Source organism: Salminus brasiliensis, chromosome 23 (genome assembly GCF_030463535.1).
Source record: "Salminus brasiliensis chromosome 23, fSalBra1.hap2, whole genome shotgun sequence".
Lineage (NCBI taxonomy): Eukaryota > Metazoa > Chordata > Actinopteri > Characiformes > Bryconidae > Salminus > Salminus brasiliensis.
The window spans coordinates 8,726,802-8,747,734 of record NC_132900.1 but is presented as its reverse complement, the minus strand read 5'-3'; the positions used below and the strand labels follow the sequence as shown (position 1 = coordinate 8,747,734).

The window sequence follows — 20,933 nt, the reverse complement described above, 5'->3', positions numbered from 1 at the left end:
GGCCCTCCTCATCATTGCTCTGCATTCAAAAACAGCGTAGTTGAGTTTTTTTTATTGTGTAGAGAGATCACGAGGGCCCATGTAGAGCAACGCCCCACCCCTCTTAGATTTTTGCATATTGCAGGGTTTAATAATGTGCTTCTTATGCTTCTGCTTAGACTTGACATTTTGGTTTAAACATAGTTAGAATTAAAATCAGCATCCGGCACAAAAAGCAGCTGCCAAGGGCGCATAAAACCTGAGGCGTGTTGTGAAAATAATAGTGAGCAAACTGAAAACAGTCTCTTATGCACAGTGAATGTCAATGCATCCAAACAGGTTTCTGCTGGAGAGATACCATTACTGGCAACGAGAAGACACTAGTCAAAAGCTGAATAACATGTAGCCTATAGCAAAAACACATATTAAAGGGGGAGTTAACCTCCTTTCATTTGGACGCTTTGCTAAGTACGTACTGGCCATTTACGAGGCACCTCAGGCAGCTTTTATATCATTTTACTTCATTCACTTCTTAAAAATAAAACTGCCCACTCCACACACTTCTGTAGAAGTGTACTAGTGCAGTGTACTAGTGGTTTCAATCTATTAAAAAGTTCAAATGCTAGCTAGCATGCTGTGTTTACATCGCTAAATAAAACTGCTGACACGTCACTAGGCTCTGTAAAGAGAGCGGCCTACGGTAGGAATCTGGCTTAAGGCTTAAGTTTGGCTGGTAGGAAGCCAAACTTAAGCACATTGTACACACCTGGCTCAACTAACAGACAACAACGTTGCTTGTCATGACGTTGTAATGGCAAGTTGATTGAACTGCCTTTGCGCTAAAATCACATGTGTATTCATCCACGGTGTCAAAACCAGTTATATATAGCTTTCTGTCGTCATAGCTGAGCTCAGCTCAGACAGAGTAAAACTAATTCTGACATTCTGAACAGTAGCACACGCTGATAAGGTCATTTCTTCCATTAAAATATTGTCATGCTTAATATGCCAACTTCACTGGCAGCTACAAGATACGTCTGTGTGCCCCGAACAGAACACTGACATTGTGTCATCCTTTTGTAGTCCGAGCCATGTTGCTATGCCCGTATTTGGCATTCTGGGTCTAAACTGAATTTTCAGTGACAAAAATGAAATGGTCTCGATTACGTTCTGTGGCAAATGCATATGCTGAGGAGTCTCCAAGTGGGTTTAGCAGTCTATTGGGGTACCACTTTGGCCTGTGGGGTCATGAGACATCCTAAGACATGCCGCTTTGCCTTCAGCAGACGGAGTCAGAGAGAGCACAATTGGCTGAGCTCTCTCCAGGTGGATAGATGGCGCTCTCTCCGCTCATTACTCTAAATGCAATGTTGGCCAGCACAGCCATCTGTTAGCTGGTGCGGTGGAGCTGGGGACCCGGTGCTATTCCTCTGAGTGTGTCGGCTGCCTGTTGATGCTGCATCGGCGGTGGCTGCCTTTGCATGTATCGGACTTTATATCCTTACCCTGCTAGTGTTGGGAGCATTGCTAGTGCCAGGCGAAGCTACGGATTGGTGGGTTAATTGGCAGTTGCAAATTGGGAGAAATTGGAGTAACATTAAATGAACAGATATTAATGAATAAATAAATAAATATGTTCGTACATTTTGTTATGGGGTAGTTTGAGAGTCGTAATACTAAAATTGCTACATGCAAGTTAAGGCTACTGCGCATAGACGTCAGTAAGTAACCACATTAAGGCAGGTAATAGCGGTCGTATCACTGTGGTTTGTTATCTTTCTGGATGACCACAAAAGTATTAAAAGAGGTACCAACCACTTTCAGTCCCTTTCTTTGTTTCGTCCCCACAAACTGAAAACCATGAAAAAGAGAATGAACCCAAATATGACAGGGAAACGTCAAAAAAAAAACCTAGCATGGCCTGTTCAAGCTGATTAAACTGGTTGACCAGCTTAGCTCTTGACCAGCAAAGGATATGTATTTGTTTGAGTTTGATGTTTTAACTGGTTTACAAGCATGTTTAACCTGCTGGCATGACCAGCATCACCAAGCTGGTCGACTGGCATCACTAGCATCACCAAGCTGGTCGACTAGCATGACCAAGCATGACAAAAATCAAATGTAACATAGACTAAGCTGTTCAAGTGCTGGTCAACCAGCTATCTTAGCAGCATGGCTCTGACCATCAAAAAACTGCTTCTACCTTCCAATTCCAGCTGCCAGCAAAAGCTGGTCTGGAGCTGGATTTTCCAGCAGGGATGTCAGCCTGCCAGGGTTTAATTAGAAGATTCAGGTAACCACCTGGTTTGAGAAAGTACTGGACCAATGCTGTATTCATGTCATCCCTGAGGCTTTCCATGGTGCCATAATGGGATTTTTCTTATATCAACCTATTGGCAAAACACAACTCTGGCAATGGTGAGACAGTGGTCAAGCAAATAGCTCTTTCTGATAACTTGTTTGGACTTTACTAACTTCTGTTTGTAGTGTTTAGAGTTGTAATGCTGCCTTCATACCAACTATGTGCAATAATAATAAGCTGATAAAGCTAATGATTCAACAGGGTGCGTTAAGGTCTTTAGAAAAAGAAGCATAATGCCTTTAAAGGCAGATACAGAAAACTGTATAAGGCTGAAAAGTGTGAATTTAAAACTGGTATTAAAAAGGCTAAGGCTGAATAAAGGAACACACTGAAAAACAAACAAAATGCCAAGGACATTCATTGAGTGAGGTAAGGTTTCTAAGCTATCAGAAGCTACATATGATCACCGTTCTGTCTCATAATCTGAACAACTTCGACTGTTGCCTATTGATGTAAAGAACCTAGTGCATAGGCAAAGCTGTAGGAAAGCAGTCGGTCCTACAAAGCGTAGCACTGCACAGCATTCTGAATGCACAGTTTCTATTGAAAAGCATATACAGTCCGTGAGCAGGTTTAATCCCTGTCCGGGACGCCAGCCCTATAAATTGCCAGCTTGTATGAAATCTGCTGTTTTAGTGCCAAAGAGACCTAATTCCTCTTTTTCGAATGCTTTCAGACCTTTAGCATGTGCTTTAGCATGGTAATATTCACAGTTTTTGAGCAGCAGAACATTTATAAGTGCATCATATTGGGACAGATGTATTGGGACACACTTCTTAAGCATCGGATTCAGGTCTTTCATTCAGTCCCATTGCCACAGGTGTATAAAATCAAGCACCTAGCCAAGCAGTCTGCCTTTACACACATTGGTGAAAGAATGGATGGTTCTAAAGAGCTCATTGAACTCCAGTGTGGTACTGGAATAGGATGCCACCGTTGCAACAGTTCAAAGTCAGCTGGTGAAATTGCCACCATCAACTGTGAGTCGTATCATTGAAAAATGGAAGCATTCAGGAACCACAACTCAGCCACCAAGTGGCAGACCACGTACAGTTACAGAGCGGCTACGCCGAGTGCTGAGGTGGCGCAAAGTCCTGATGTTGTTCCCATCTCATTATTTATCAAGAATAAATGTAGGTATTACTGCTCTCATGTCTCCAGAGTCTTCTGGTAGTACTGCATAGTTCCACACCTGCTTTGAGCTCACTGTGGAACTGGTGTGGAACTATGCAGTACTGCCAGAAGACTCTGGAGACATGAGAACAGTAAAGCCTAAATTTAATCTTAACAAATAATTAGATGGACTTTGAGTGAGACTTTGCGCTGCGTCAGCACACGGCATACCCGCTCTGTAACTGTACATGGTCTACCACTTGGTGGCTGAGTTGATGTGGTTCCTGAATGCTTCCACTTTTCAATTATACCACTCACAGTTGATGGTAAATGGGATGGGATGGTGTAGGTGGAATGTGGAGGTGTCCCAATACTTTTGTCTAAATAGCATACCTGTCAAAAGAAGTGGATTTAGGTAGTTGGCATTGATCTGTGGATGATTCTGTGCCTTTGCACACACTATAGACTCCAGAACCACTAGTAGAACCACTAGTCAGAAACCACTAGTAGAACCACTTTTGTTTCCATAAACAATCATTTTTTAATAGAGATAGAAGTAGAGAAAGTTCTTCACACTCACACATCTGTGGCGATTTCTGATGAGTCTACAGAAAGGAAGTGTCCTTGCTGACAGGACAGTGTGAATAGTTCCAAACGTCTGGCCCTAAGTATCTCTAAAACCAAAGAACTGGTGGTGGACTTCCGCAAGGCACCATCATTAACAATCAGGTTGGGGAAATTTCAAGCACCTTAAAGTTTCTTGGCTCCATCATCTCAGCCTCTCTGACAGGGAAGGACAATGTAAATGAACTAATTAAAATGTTCAGAGTTCACGAGACACTTTTTTTTGCCAGCATAAAAAATGTGGGCTCTCAAGGCAGAGGACATCACATAGCTAAGGAGCCGTGACAGAAAATGTGCTTGTCCTCTCCAATGCCATGTAGTCCGGGAAACTCTGAGCAGAGCTGAGCAGAGGAAACAGCTGGAGAACTGTGAGCTCTGCCTGAAAAACCAGCAGTAGTGAACTGTCTGGTCTCTATGCTGTTTACAAAGAGCACATAAGGAAAAAAGCTTCACTATAAGTCCAAATGTTTGTGGACACCCCTCCTAATGAATGCACTCAGCTACTTTTAAGTTGCATTGTTGACACAGATGTGCAAATGCACATGCCTGCAACCTGTCTAGTCCCTGTAGAAAAGTACTGCCAATATAATAGGACTCTCTGCAGCAAATAAACATCAACCTATTGGCACCATGCCTAATGCAAGGCCTGGGCTAGATGGGCATAAAGCCTCCCAGTACTGAGCTGTGCAGCAGTGGAACTGATTTCTCTGGGATGATGGCTGGTGCTCCGTTCAGTTCCTCTGGGATAAGTTGGGGAGTTGGTAACCATCCAACATTCCTTGACAGTAGCGACTGTAACTCCAACAAATGCAGTATCAACTTTTTTTAATACCTTTGATTTCAGAAGAAACGATTCATAAGCAGGTGTCCCAATACTTTTGTCCATTTAGTGTAGCTATATTAAAGGACTTAAAGGAGCACTTAGAGCCAAAACTGCAGGGCAAAGATGTACCTTTGCAGATGTACAGCAGGCGGTGAATAGAGACCATTGTAATTCTGACAGGATAGCACTTCTCTGCTCTCACTAATGTGAGAGGTGATTAAACTAATGCAAAGGAAAAGATCAAAAACGATCCATAAGGGAGTCCACTCTGCACCCGTCAAACAGCCATCAATCTGTACTGCATAATCACACACGGTCAGAGTGAGCCAGAGAAAAAACAGTGGAAAAAGTGCTGCTTCAAAGTTACTTCAAAGTAAATTAGTGCTTCTTTAAAAATGCACTGTGGCTGCCACTTTACACTACAGACAGTAGGAAATAAAATATATGAATATGTTGCCCCTGTTTTAAATAGCTGGAAACCTAAGGACAGGCAGGTACTGTAGACCCCAGTTATAATAGGGTAATATTTTTGATTCGCATCCTGATGATTCTAAAAATGAAGATGTGTGAACATACACCATATGGACAAAAGTATTCATTATTTATTCGGAAATCCAAAGTCCTTTTCTATTCGCAGTACTTCTCTATAGGGACTAGACAATCTGTGTGTGTGTGTGTGTGTGTGTGTGTGTATCAGCAATGGGTGCAAAAATATGACTGTATTTATTAGAAAGGAGGTCCACAAACATTTGGACATATAGTGTATATGATATTATCTCAGTAAGTAAGTCAGAGAGACAGGCAGAGATTTATGAGTAACACAGATAGAAAACTGCAGAACCAAGAAGACAGACATAAAGAGAGAGAGATGTGAACTCAAGGTGGAGTAAGCTTTAGCTAGCTTCTGCAAACAAAGACAATTTGCAGAAAACGTAGAAGTAACTTGTACACAATCCATATTTGGGGACATAATTGGGACAGTGGGGAGGAGCAATACCACAGTGGAATTCAGCAGAATTTTCAGAAATATTTACAAAATATTTTCAGAAAGATTTTGATTGACAGCAGCTCAAAAACTAAAGTACTGCATAGCTTCTGGAACGGTGTGTAAGGTGTTTTCTTGCATCTTGATTCAGTATACAGTATACATGGATAGCAAAATTACAAAGCATCACACATTTTAATATACACCATAACTCAAAGATTGGCCTAGATTCTGCATCTGATGGGCAGGTTTTCAGTTCTCTTTGGACATGGATATTTGTGATGGACATGGTAACCTTGCTCAAAACATCAGAATTCTGTTTTAATTAAAACCATTGCTCTGTTAATCTTCATGGGCTGTGTGTTGACCACCAAGTACGGTAAGTAAGAATGTGGATTTTAAGAGAACTGAGAATCTGACAAACCATTTTCTAAACAACTAGAACAGGGACTAGCTCAGTTCCTCCACTCATACTCGGTGTTTGGCTGTGAACTGAAGTATTTTCTGAGTAATTCACTGTAAAGATGCATAACATGTAGGGAATGTTTTACCTGAATGTCTTGCCAAACTCCAATGAGTGTATCCTGGTTAGTTCTTACAAAACATTTAGCTTCATGCTAACAAACACTAAATATAGCCTAAAGACGCTAATGGAAATGCAGAGGCTATTTGGTCAGCAAAAGAAAGATGTATAACGTGATGTTTTCCCCAGCTTCATGATTATAAGACATAAATGAATTAAAAGAGCTGTGAAATGACTGCAGTACATAGCAGTCTGAAGTTGCCGGACGAGTTACTTTATCAAACCCAACTACATTTTTTAATGCAGTTATTATTATTAATAACTTATAAATGAATGATTAAAGGTTTACTTATTTCTTCTTACTTTAAGTTGTCATTGTTTTAAAAAACAACACACCACTTGAGGCTAGAGACCTAGATTTCCTTACAGCCATCAGTCAGAAAGTATCACTGTTGACAACGTGCAGAACTTTGTGGGTGATATTGTTCCAGCTTCATCAAATTGAGAAAGACGTAAGGAGAACAGGCCTAAGGGTCTAACAACAGGAGAGTAAGAGGGGAGGTTGGAGTGGAGAGCTGAAATATTGTTCAGCAGAGCACTTCACTTTGTTTCACCAAAACTCATCTTAAATTCATCTTAAATTTGAAGGAAGTCGATGTATAAATTGGACTCATTGTAAAGAACAACTGCCTCATTTGCATTGTGTCAAAATGTGAAAAAAAAAGGCTGAAAAATGGAAAAATGGAGCAAGGTGCATGCCCCTGTGGCGAGATGCCAGGTCATTGGTCTTTTTTCTCACTCCAATCAAATGCAGTCTGCACATTTGGGAGATTATACCACCATCACATAGAACAGCAGTTGTTGCCACCAGAAGGCTGTTGTGTGAATTTGTGTTCTTCTAACCTAGAAGGGGACCTAAACCATACCAGAAAAGTCCCCTCAGACAAGTACAGAACTGCAATGCTTACAGAACTGCAATACTACAGAAAACATTACAGTGTGTGTTCAACATTCAGGATTTCTGGCAAAACTGACCCTGAAGCTAAGTAAGACACTGACCTCTAGCTGTGGTGAAGTCTCCGGGCTGCCCAGCCCTGTTGAGGGAAACCGGCCTGAGACTGGGAAACAGGATGAGGGAGAAAGACATGAGTAGCACCTGGAAGATGGAGAGAAGATGGAGATGTTTGCTTCAGTGGTCATTTAAGCTGGCAGTACAGTACTAGTCAATTAGCTGCATGAAAAGCAGTGAAATCAGCTTGTGCATGCTAATGCTAGGTTTGTTTTAGGAGCAAATTTGCACTGCTTAACTATCTGTGTTATTGATTATGTTCTATTCTATTTAAAGAGATACTTTACTAAATACAGACACACAGTTTCATTGATGCGATGCACCATTTTTTAGAAAGACACTGGAATCAGAGGCATTATAATAGGAGGTGGAAAGACTACACTGAGGAATGGCCCATTACCCTCGACATGGTATCTTTTGTAAGTCAAATGCTACAAACTATTTATGCTGTTTTTCAAATTTCAAATATATCTTTAAAATGCTTAAACAAAATAGGCACCTAGCCTGGCATGACTAGAAATGACTGTCCAGAGGGGGTTGAAAAGGGTCACTAATCCCAAGCCATGCAGCTTTGCCATCTGTAGGCAGAGTCTGAAAGAGCACAAATGGCCATGCTCTCTTCCCTCATCACTCCTAAAGCGATACTGGCCGGCACAGGCATCTGTTAGACAGTGTGGCAGATTTGGAAACCCTGAGCTTTCCTCAGAGTGTGTTGGCTGCCCACTTAGCTGGAACTAAGAGACTGATTTAGCTAACAAGTCATAGAAAAGTATGCCTCATCAGTTAGCATTGTGCAAAATTAGCATCTGATACTGTATGACACACTGTATGACACACTGTTGTCTATAATAATAATAATCTAAATTTAGGCTTCAAGGCTTTAACTATGCATTGTACTTGAAGACAGTGAAGACTGAACATGCGATGGAAGGGAAGTAAAGAACCTATGCAATTCAGTGCATGTTAGCGTTATGCCTGACAGTTCTCGAGAACATCCAGGACATCTGTGTTCGCTTTCATGTTCATTTGATTTACAATCATTTGTTCCAAACCACTTATGAATTATTCATTTATCAAAACAAGCAGCTCGCATACAAGGCGATAATAAGAGCTTCACTCTTGTGCTCATTAATAAAGTTTGCATCTCCATCTAGGGCATGACGCCTCCATGGAGCTTGAAAGCTTGAACACATTTAGAACTGCAATGCAGTGTCTGATGTGTTAGTGGGAAAGTTCAGAGAAAATGAAATTTTCACATTATATTCCCCCTTATCTCAAATGCAGTCAAACAGCCAAGGCATGTTAGGTTTCCAAAGTCTGTTTCCTTAAGCTCCATTAAGACATCCATTTACCTCAGAAGTCGGATGTCGGAGCTGGGAATGACGTCAAATCGGAGCTGACCGAGTTCCAGTTAAGCATTCAGAAAATTGTACGTTTAGTTGAAACCTATGCTTACTACAACTTGTTTCACATTTGTTTCACACACTTGTTTTTATGCTGGATTTTACCAAAATTTGTCCCACTTTTTATATCCCAAGTTGGCATTGTTAGTATTGTTAGTGATACCAGTTGATTATTATTCAGTATAATTATACAGCATTTTGCTCGTCCTTACACCACGGAAACACGTCCACAGATAGACATTGCACAGTCCTGTGTGTCTGACTAATTTACTGAGACACAAATAGATAGAAGTGCTACTAAACTGTATAATACTACTGCTTTTATTACTGTTGATGTGCGGTGCAACCATCTTAGATTTTGAACTCGGAGTTGTTGAGTCTTTCCCAACTTTCTGTGTAGAAAATCGTACAGTTGAAATATGCAACTCCTAAACTCTGACATTCTGGCTCAAATGGAATGCAGTATTAGTTTGCACAGGAGCTTTAAGGCTAATGTGGATAACGACTGACAGCAGTTTTTCTCAATTTTTATGGATAACAGTTCATCATACAAACATATAAGGAGGTCTATCTGACATTTTCTGACCTCTTGACATGGTTTGAGTCAGATGTAAGCTGCTATTACTTCCTACTACACTAGCCACTAGCCGGGACAGTTGGACAGATGGATGGGCAGACTATTGAATGAATAACCAACTAAATGAATAACTGGTAGTTAGTTACTTTGTTAGCTACTTTGCAGTCGCTTTGCTGAGCTTTTTAGCTCATAAACAGATGAGCTAACTTGCTAGCTTTTCTTAATGCATAGTTCTCATACCCCTAAAAAAATGTCTTCATCATCTCTGCAAAGGTTTTGGCCTCCAAAAATTTTTTTTCAGATTTTTTGGATTAGTAAATCAGGCCTGAGGCATGTCACCAATTATAATTAGGAGCTGTCAGCTGAATTTTTTTAAGCTGTAAAAAATCCCCCACTTCAAACCTTCATCAAACCTATTAGCATTCATCAAACATGGGCTTGTCTAAAGACCTGAAAGCAAGAGTAGTCCATGCCCAGAAGGCAGGGGAAGGCTCTAAGAAGAGAAATGTTCAGCTTGTGCAGAATGTTATTAAGAAATCACAGTTCAGGGGAACTGTGGAGGTCAATCTGGAAGATTCTTCAAGCCAACATGCTCCTGTGGGGCTCACATGGGTGGAACATGGACTTGGAGGGTTATAGTGGCCTGGGTCCAACAACCAAGTTTCTAATCATCTAACCAATATCAATAACGTTTAGAAAAGAAATATATTCCCGTTAGTTTTACTGTATTCATGTTACTAATTACCTGCACTAATGATATACAGCATTTAAGAACAAGGCATATTAAGTCTAGACGTTCCATTAATATTCCCCTCAGTATTTCCTTTCTAAAGAATACTGTGGTGTAAACTCCTAGAAGAAGTGGCAGTTCCCTTCCTGAACTGCCATTTGTCATTTCTTGCGATGCAGACTGGGTTTCTTAACATTTAAATAGCACAAGTGTTTTACAAAAAGTCACTAGAGCCTGGAAAGCTTTATCTGTGACGTCAGTGACATTTGTTATCTCAGTAAGATACGGCCTTGTCAAATAACGTGCCGAGAAAAAGCTTGTCTTCCTGCCAAGGTAGACTTTTCCCATTGTCATCTCACCAGGATGCAAGTGCCAGTGTGAGCAGGTTTGCAGGAGCCATTCATGACCAGAGCCTGGAGCCTTCGCAGCTGCTCCATTAGAGACCTGAGTGAGAAGGAAAGAAAGAGAGAGAGAGAGAGAGAGAGAGAGAGAGAGAGAGAGAGAGAGAGAATATAGAATATAGAGAGAGTATATAGTTTGCGAGATCAATGATGCACTGCTAACGTCAGTGGAATACAAAAGAATACTTACACTGTTCGATTTCTATTTTTGACCTATACTTTATTCAGGTTACAGAGGAGAACCATGTGTTTGACATTATAAATGCCTTATAAATGTACATATTCTGACCCAGTTTTGCCAACCTTTTTATAAATACTGTAAAAAAAACCAACAAAATAAAACACTACAACAGTCTGAACATATCTGTGGGTGGAGCCTGGAGCAACATTTTCAGTCACCTGAAATGCTAGGATGGTTGTGGATGTGAGGCCACAGTGTAGAGAAAAACTTTAAATGAAAGCCTGGCCATCGCAGACTACTGGTCAGGCTGGTTCAATTGGTTGGCTTTTGACCAACATAGGAAAATAGTCTGATGTTCCTGTTTAACAGGCCAACCTGATCAAGCTAAATTGACCAGCATGACAAAGCCGGTCTACAAGCATGAGTAATCTAGTTGGCCACCACCATGACCTTCATGACCTTCAGCGTAATGAAGCTGGTATGATGAAGCTGGTCTACTAGTATGAAGAAACTGTTTTCTGGTCAGAAACCATCCTGACCAAGCTAATAGACCAATATGACAAAGCTAGTCTACCAGCGTGACCAATCTGGCCAAGCTAACTGACCAGCATGATGAAGCTGGTCCACTAGTATGACAAAGCTGGTCTACCAGCATAGTGAAAATGGACTACTGGCATGACTAAGCTAGTTGACCAAGATCAAAGTGACCAACCTAATCAAGCTAACTGACCAGCAATTTGAGACTGGTCTACCAGCATAATGAAGCTGGTCCATCAGCATGTTGAAGTTAGTCTACTGGCATGACGAAGCTGAGTCTACCAGAATGACCAGCTTGAATAAACTGGTCGACCGGCACGGTCAACGTGATGACTAACTTGGCTAAACTGATCATGCTAGTAGACCATCTAAACCACCAACCCATGAAAATAAGGCCTGGTTAAGAGCTAAGCCGATAAGCTGTTAAGAACTAGGCCTATGTTGGTTAAGAGCTAACCACCCTGATCACCAAAGACCAACTCAGACCATCTAAAAGCAGCTACCAGCAAAAACTGGTCTTCACTGGCCGAGGTGATGCTAGGATTATGATGTTATGAGCTGATTAGAAAATGTATATTAATTATATAACTATGTTTAGTGAGGAGCCGTACGTGTTGGTTTTCTCCAGCTGGATCACCTTCTTCTGCAACTCCAGGTTCTGCGCACTGCATGAAGCCATTCTGAATAAAACACAGTGTCAATTATTAATACATCACACTTCTATTTTAATATACACACAAACTCACTCACACAGCTCATTAATCATAGCCAGTACATACTGAACCTCTCTACTTAGCTATATGCCCCTTTCATTTCACTCGCTGTCAGAGCAATCAAGCACAACCCTCACCCCCCCACACACCCGTGTTTTTCGCCCAGGATTATACAGCATTATACCATGCATGAACACCAAATCCGCGTCAGAGCAGCAAAAAGCTAGCAGCTGATAGCAGGAGCTAATTATGGCTTCATGTTCAACTGATTGACTTATTCATATTTCTACAGAGATCCCGGTTTAAACAACCACTGCTTTACTGCACTGCCAAAGTTTCTGAGGTTTGAAGTTTCCAAATCTTTCAACTTCTTGTTTTGCATGCAGAGAGAGGGAAGGGGTGAGAGAGAGAGAGAGAGAGAGAGAGAAAAGGTCTTACCTCCCTTCTAGGCCATCAACATACTCTTTCTTCTTCTTTCTGCTCTCCTGTGCCGACTGCTTGTTCCGAATCTTTCTGCGAATCTTCTTCAGGACCTTTTCTTCGTACTGATCAAGAAACGGGAGAATATCGTTATTACAGACATGAACGCAGAATCAGTAGCTACAGAGCTTATTTTAGTAATTGTACTGAAACTTGCTCCACTTTAAAGACACTGCATCCAAAAAAAAGCTCCAACAAAAACACACTGGCGTCCTACCGGAATCGGCCCATCCAACAGAGAACAACTGTGGGTTCCAAAACCAACGATAAGGCTAACACAGCACAGGAGCACACAAAGCAGAGCTGCTTATTCTGAACAGCGTATCCAATCAACTTCTCAAAGTTTGAGTTTTTCTTTGTCCTTATTAGAACCCAGTCTTTGTTTTGTTTTGTTTACTATTTTGGCTCTTACTGACCGCCTTAGTGAAGTGAAAAAAAGTAATCCATTGAGACTATCCAGATGAGAACAACATCATGATGTGCAGTTATAGTTTTGGATCGTTATTGCGCTTTAGAAAGCCATCTGCTTTTCTTCTTTAGCCTTTTCACAGATAGTCTGACATTTGCATCCATGTTTTGCTGGCATTTTGTGAAGCCCAGTCTTTGGTGGAGGCACGCCACTGCCAAGCCACTGAACACAACACAAGCCCAAAGCACGATACATCCACCCCCAAGCTTCACATTTGCCAAGGCGCTCTTTTTATTAAATGTAGTTCTGTTCTTTCTCCAAATCCACCTTTTCTAATTATTTTGACTTAATCTGTCCATTGTACATATTTCCAAAACCCACCTGGCTGGTTTTGTGGTATACATTCATTGTTAAATTTTGAGGTTGAAGCTAATGTTTCCTTCTTATGATGTTTTCTTAGTCTTCCAGATCTTGACCTCCACAGGTCCCCTGAACTGCTGTTTAATAATAACAACATCTTGCACTGTAGAAATGGCAAGCTGAAAATGCTTGTCTATCTTCTTATTTCACACTACACATCCTACCTGAAGCTGTGTTTTTACATGAAGCTGTATTTTCACACCAGACTGTATTTGGCCTTAACATCCTCAGTTTTCTCCAGATTTTTTTCAGCTGAACCTTTCAATGGCAGTTTATTTCAATGCTATAATCAGTGCTGTGTTTTTGAGGGTTGAGATGATGCCATGGTTGCCTTTCATCAGTGTCCTTTCAATTTAAGCTATTTTTCATTAACCTTTTGCATGTTTCCATCCACTAAATCCAAGTGTAGGTGGCCTCCAAGTGTCCACGCATGCCAAATTGCACAATATCCCCTTTTCATAACACACAATGCAATCATCACCTCCTTACACCGTGTTATAAAAAAAAGAGGATGAATATATGAGATGTGTAGCTGCCTGTGGTGCTACAAATTCAAGGGTGTGTTGATTAGGGACACATGTGCGAAAGTTGACCTTTGGCTTAAATAATGATATGGATGGATGGATGGATGGATGGATGGATAGATGGATAGATAGATAGATAGATAGATAGATAGATAGATAGATAGATAGATAGATAGATAGATAGATAGAAGAGAAGGCCAGTTGGATTTATGTGCAACTGTGTGTGAGTGTGTTTGTGTGTTTTACCTTGGTGAGAGGAAGCTGGCTGGATAGACACACTCCTTCTTTGGCCAGAAGCTTTTTTTCATCATCATTAAGAATAAGCTCCTGCAGTGAATTCTGAGATGGCAGCTTGGGCTATGAGAACACACACACACACACACACACACACACACACACACACACACACACATACACACAAGCTTGAATTTGCCTTACACAACTTAATTACCTTAACACAGTAAATGCACTGATAAGCCTAATATGCTGCTGGTCATCTGCGTGCCACCAAACAGCTCACTCCATAAGACCTCTGAAGGTACCCTGTCTATCTAACACCTTCAGAACTCATAACGCCATTCTTCTGTTGCTCCAAGGTCCATTTTTGGTGCTTGTGTGTTTTTAAAGATGCTTTTAATGGTGGACATTTCTGTGACTTGTGCCACAGTAGCCCTTCTGTCTGTTCGGCCCTCTGTTGACCTCACTCATCAATGTGCCTCAGGTGCCTAACGCTGTGTTACCAGTTTATGGGTTATTCTTCTTGAAATCCCCACTGCTGTCCTGGAGCACCCCACAAGTATTGCCATTTGCAATCATCTGGCCATATCAATGTGGCTCTTGTCTAAGTGTCTCAGTTCTTTACACTTGATGATCTTTAATGTATTCAACAAGTTTAACTATGAGAACCAACTGTTCAGTTACTGTCAAGCAAACACACAAGCTAAACCTTCACATGTGCCACTTTTATGAAAAAATAGAAATATAAGACCTCAATTACCAGATTAGGCCTGGGCCTCTTCAAATTCTGTTCTTACACTTAGCAACCATGTGCTTTAATAAAGGAATTGTTTATAGGTCAATGAATGGCTACATGGCAAGAAAGCTGATAGTTTCTTTAGTGCAGACATTTATTAAGAAATATCAGTTCAGGAAAACTGTGAAGGTCAAGATCGAGATCTGGAAGACCAGGAAAACCTATAGAGAGACTTGCTTGTATGCTGGTATGCAAGAATGGTAAATCAATATGATTGCCCCATATGATTGCCAAGCACTTAATGAAGTGATGAAAATAGAAGTATTTGGCTGCAATCAGTAAAACTTTGGAGGAAATAGAACTGCATTTTATTAAAAAAGCACATTGCTAGGGGAGCATGGGGATGATCTATCATGTTTTGCCATTGTGTTGCCACCAGAGGCATTGGCAATATTGCACCAATGAGGAGAACAATGGATTCCACAAAATATCAGCAAATCCTGGATGCAAATGTCAAACCATCTGTTAAAAGGCTTAAGCTGAAAAGAATAGAAAACAGATGGGCTTCTCCAACAGGATAACAATCAAAAATACACCATGGACTACCTGAAGAGGCTCAAACTGAAGCCTTTGGAATGGCCCTCACAGTTTCCTGGCCTAAATATCATAGATAATTTGTGGATTTATCTTAAACAAGCTGTGTAGCTGGCCAAGCCAGAAATATCTCAAAGCTAGAGGCGTCTACAAAGAAGCGTGGGAACAATTCCAAAGAATTGAAAGACTTACAAAAAGCATTTGCAAGCTGTGATTTCTGCCAATGCCAATGCTTCTAAGTACACATTCTGCAAGGTTGTGAAGTTCAGGGTCAGTTCTTGAAGGTGATGTGTGTTAAAAGCAGGAAAAGTGGGCAAACATAAGGATTTGAGCCACTTTGACTAGAACCAAACTGTGATGGCTAGACAACTGACTGTGTCAGAACATCTCCAAAGCATCAGGCAGGTCCTGTGGGGGGTTTTCCGCTATGCAGTGATCAGTATCTACCAAAAATTGGTAGATACGATGAACCAGTGACAGCATCATGGGTTCCCAACGCTCACTGTCGCGATCTGAGGAGGCCCCACCTCACAATTTACAAGGACCTGCTGCTACTAAGATGCCAGATACCACATGACACTGCAGAGGTTGTGTGGAGTCTAGGCCTCCACAATGGTCAGATCTGTTGTGGCAGCACAAGGGGGACCTACTCGATGTTAGGCATTTTGGGATAATACTGTATCATCCCAATATCATGATCAATATCAATCAATCAACCTTTATTTAAACTCAGAGTACACTGACGGGGACCCTCATTTACAGTGTAGCTGAGCCGATGCATACAATATGAATTGAGAAATGAAAAGGACAATTTTAGAAATGATAAAACAAGTAAGATAAATCCAAGAGTAAAAATCTCACCTAAGCAAACTATAAAAATACTATGGCAGCAATGATTACCGATAAGTCAATTATGGACATAGCGAAACATATAGTTAATTAAAAAACGAGAAAGTGGAAATCAACTGTGTATCAACTCACTATCAACTTTAGCAGTTGCTAAAACACTCGTTAAGATAAATAAAAAGAAAATAATGTAAAATGTCAACAGGATTCAAATAACATGCATTTTTACACATTAACATCTATTAGTTACCCCTCTCCAAACAAACCAGCAGCACAGGAACCCAACTGTGTTACAGACGATCTTAATCTATATAAGTGTCGTTCTGCAAGCAAGCATGCATTTGAATGGCTTCATGCTGCGCTGCTATCAGCCTGACTGCACGCATCTCTCATTTCTGCTCATTTCCTCTGTGAAATATACAGAACGCTCCCCTGCAAAACTCCAGCCAGTTTAGGCTTGGAATGCTCGCTGGGGAAAAGCCAGAGCCGCTGATTTGGGCAAGGAAGCCTTCCTGCTGTACTCTCACAAACAAAAAAAAAATGCTTTGGCACTGGAAAATGTGGCTTCTGTTAAACTAGGGCAATTTTTACAAGGGCGTCCTATTCTACTGAGTGTACAGTCCAGAATACTAAACCAAGCATCACCCAAACAGTCTCTATGATTTGGGATCTGTTTTATTGGGTATGTATTTTTTCTCACATGCACAGCAAGTAGTATAGAGGATAAAGTTGCTTATTATGTATTACAATTTAAAGGGCCTTCATCCCTTGTGTATGTTTGTCTTCCCTTAGGTTCTCTTATGACATCTGTATTTAGAGTTTATATACCAAAAGAAGTCCTAAATCATTCATATATACACATTTTCCAACCTTTTTTTAACCCTCAGTTTTCATTACTGGGCCTTAAAGGCATATGTAAATTAGTTCTGGGGCTTAAGAAACACTGTTAAATAGTACAAGGGATTTTTTAACACAGTATATACACTGATAGGCCTAATAGACTTTTGGTCATCTGCGTGGCACCTCAGTCCTCCAGACCTCTGTAGGTGCCCTGCCTATCTAACACCTTCAGGACTTATTAGGCCATTCTTCTGTTGCTCCAAGGTCCATTTCTGGTGGTCATGTGTTTTTATCAATGTTTTTAATGGTAGACATTTCTGTGACTTGTGCCAGAGTAGCCCCTCTGTTCAGCCCTCTTTTGACCTCACTCATCAATGTGCTTGTAGATGTAGATGCTTTTAATGGTGGACATTTCTGTGACTTGTGACTATGACATATCATTGTTACGGTGTGGTGTGGGGTTTGGACTCAAGTGCAGTTTTATTATGAGTAAATTATATTATGTTGCTGTGAGGGGTGGCAGTATAAACACTAATCATAAGCAAAACAGAAAATGGCGGGAAAACAAACAAAGGAAAAACCAGGAGGATGTTTACTCAAACTAAAGACAGCAACTCAAATGCTTTTCTCTTTTCTGTTCACAACTTAAAGGTGCACGTATTTGTCACTATACAGTGTACACTGTACAGCAAAATGTGTCCTCCGCATTTAACCCATCTGGTAAAGAACACACACACACACACACACACACAGCGGTGGGCAGCCAACTCCAGCGCCCGGGGAGCAGAGAGGGTAAAGGGCCTTGCTCAAGGGCCCAACAGTGGCAGCTTGCCGAGCCCGGGAATCGAACCAACAACCCTTTTATCGATATCCCGGCGCTCTAACCGCTGAGCCACCACTGCAACTCATGCTAGGTTCACACCACACCAAATTCACCCCTCTACAAAGGTGTGACAGGGAAGTGTGTTTGGCTGGGTGTATTTATACCGTGCCACACAGGTGGGTCTGGTCAGCGTTGATTACCGCTGGGAATTCTGGGGCTTGGAGTTCTTTGCTCCAACCCCACCAGCTTTCCTACTTTGCTGGCCGGGCCCCCTGCTGGTGGCAGGCGGTACATGCTGCCTGCTCACAATCATGTGGTTGCTGTGGTGTCCCAGGGGCTGCTAGAGTTTTGCTAAGTGGTTTATTTGGTATCGCTGCTGGTTTCTAGGCAGTTACTGTGGTATCTAGAGGTTGCTAGACTTTTACAATAGGTGGTTGCAAGGATGTTGCTCTGTGGTTGTTGTGGTATTCCAGAAGTTACTAGGGTATTGCTGTGTGGTTTCTATTGTATACCTGATAGCTGCTAGACAGTTACTGTAGCATTCCAGAATATTGCTACGGTGTTACAACATGGTTTTCCAGGTGGTTCCTAGGGTGTTGCTTGGTGGTCGCTATGATATCCCATGTGGTTTTTATGGTGTTAGGTGGTTAGTGCTGGCAAACTTGTATCATGATGACATAATAATGATGAAATTTTTGTGCCCACATTTCTTTCTGTGGGAAAAATGTTTATAAAAGCCCGGCATTCCCGATCAGAGTAAACATTCCCGAGTTTGGTCGAGGTTGACATCTCAGGACAGTGTGGAAAAAATACACAAAAATCCAGATCCAGCAGAAAAAGAGGAATAAGAATCAGATAATCACTCAGTATTGTCCACGGTAGCTGACCGCACACTGCACATCCCTCAGGAAGAGCTTAAGGTTGAAAAACACTGGTAATGTACGGAAGTTGATCATTCCCAGGAAGTAAACCCAAGTTTCAGAATATTTAAATACAAATCAGGGTTAAAGCTGATACGGAAACCCCAGAGCATCACTGTGTTTGTCTGAACATAGCCTAGTGCTTCCCCCCCAGCCCGGCCCACACCGCTCTCCCTCCACACTCCACATAATTACCAGGAGCCCAGAATAGCTGGATTTATGCTGTGGTGAGAATACAAATAGGTGCACATTTACATGCCTGTCTCTCCTGCGTGTTTATTGTCTCCCCGCTCTATAAAAGTTGCCTCCTCCCTTCACACTCCTCTGCGGCTACAGCCCTCTTTCCCAGAGCTGTCATCGTTAGTTTGGAGCCCCCATCAAATTCATCTATCTCTCTTTCTTTTCTCTCCTCTCTGGATTTGTACAGACCTCTTTGGAGATTACCACAAAGAAGCGACACCTCCGTCTCCCTCCCATTCACAGACACCTACACGTGCCTTCAGCTCTGTTTCATACATGTACACACACACACACACACACACACACACACACACATATACACACTTTGTCTGTCAGTTCATATCTGAAGTTCCTTCAGTGCAGGAAGGTGGTATTCCACTCAGAATGGTTTGGATTTCAGTGTGTCAGTGAGCGTGATGTGTCAAGCAGCATAAAATCGGCCTGTACTCACCGGTTCTCCCATGCTGGACAGAAGCAGGTCCTTCACACTGAGCTGATACATCGAAAAATTTTCTGGACTCTCACACTGAGACTCCACAGGCCTGTACAAGCACACACTGGACTCCCAGGCAGCTGCATCGACACAAACACACACACACACACAGTTTGTAGTTTTATGCAATGGCAGAACATAAGGTAATACATATGATACTGTAAGTACCTTTACATAATAATATTATGCCCCATTTAATGACCTGTACACCTACTCATTCATGCAGTTATCAAATCAGCCAATTAAGCGGCAACATCAGATTGGGGAACCAATGTGATCTCAGTAATTTTAAGCATGGCATGACTGTTGGTGCCAGAAGTGCTAGTTTGATCTCCTGGAATTTCCAGCACAACAGTCTCTAGAGTTACTCGGAATGGTGCAATAAAGATAACACACATCCAGTGACCAGCAGTTCTGCAGACCAAAAACTCTTATTGATGAGAGGTAAATGGGGAATGGTCAGACTGGTTGAAGCTGACAGAAAGATAACCACTCTGTCCAATTGTGATGAGCAGAAAAGCATCTCAGCATGCAGAACACAGTCAAATCTTGAGGTGGATGGGTTACAACTGCGGAAGACCATGTCTGGTTTCACGTCTGTCTGCCAAGAACTGAAAGCTGAGGCTGTGGACAGCTGAAGACTGGAAAAACGTAGTCTGGTTGGTATGGTCAGAATTTGGCATCAACAGCGTGACTCCATGGACCCAACCTAATGGTGTGGGGGATGTTTCTTTGGCACACTTTGGTCTGTTAATACAAATCAGTCATTACTTAAATGCCACAGCCTATTTGCTGACCATGTGCATCCCATCATGGCCACAGTTAATGCATCTTCTAACAGTACCGTCCAGCATGATGATGCATTATATCACCAAGCAAAAGTCTCTTAAACTGGTTTCATTAACATGACAATGTGGCCCTTCCCAATCTAAATCCGAAAGAACACCTTCGGGATGTGGTAGAACAGGAGATTCCGAGTATGAAGGTGCTCCATCAGGAAATGTGTGATGGATTCATGCCAGCATGGACCAGAATCTGTTATTTCCAACATCTCTGGAGAGCAAAATGAGGCCCTACCCAGTGTTAGTACGGCCTTTTCAATGAATTGCTCAGTGAGTGTCTACGTCATCCTTGGTCCTATATACTTATACTATACATGTGTACTGTCGACAAGGGGTGCATTGATTTCCTATACTAAATATGACCATTTATACAGAAGTAGGCAAGCCACAAGTCTTAGGAATGCCAAGAACATTCATTTGAGGTCATTATGCACCGTTACAATACGCTGCATCATGCTCTTCCCTTAAGCTCTCAGCAAAATAACAAACTTCAAACACAGAACAAAAAG

At 41.6% G+C, this 20,933-nt stretch overlaps 1 protein-coding gene across 1 annotated transcript in view; it reads right to left on the bottom strand.

The window, feature by feature from the left end:
• creb3l3b (cAMP responsive element binding protein 3-like 3b) overlaps positions 1–20,933 on the bottom strand; it is a 36,157-nt gene that overhangs the window by 2,110 nt on the left and 13,114 nt on the right. Inside the window, exons 4-9 of the mRNA XM_072669325.1 lie at positions 19,541–19,662; positions 14,100–14,210; positions 12,459–12,565; positions 11,919–11,987; positions 10,548–10,632; positions 7,469–7,565 (exon numbers count right to left, since the gene is read on the bottom strand). Coding sequence (XP_072525426.1) covers positions 7,469–7,565; positions 10,548–10,632; positions 11,919–11,987; positions 12,459–12,565; positions 14,100–14,210; positions 19,541–19,662 — 591 coding nt within the window. The remainder of the gene's footprint in view (positions 1–7,468; positions 7,566–10,547; positions 10,633–11,918; positions 11,988–12,458; positions 12,566–14,099; positions 14,211–19,540; positions 19,663–20,933) is intronic.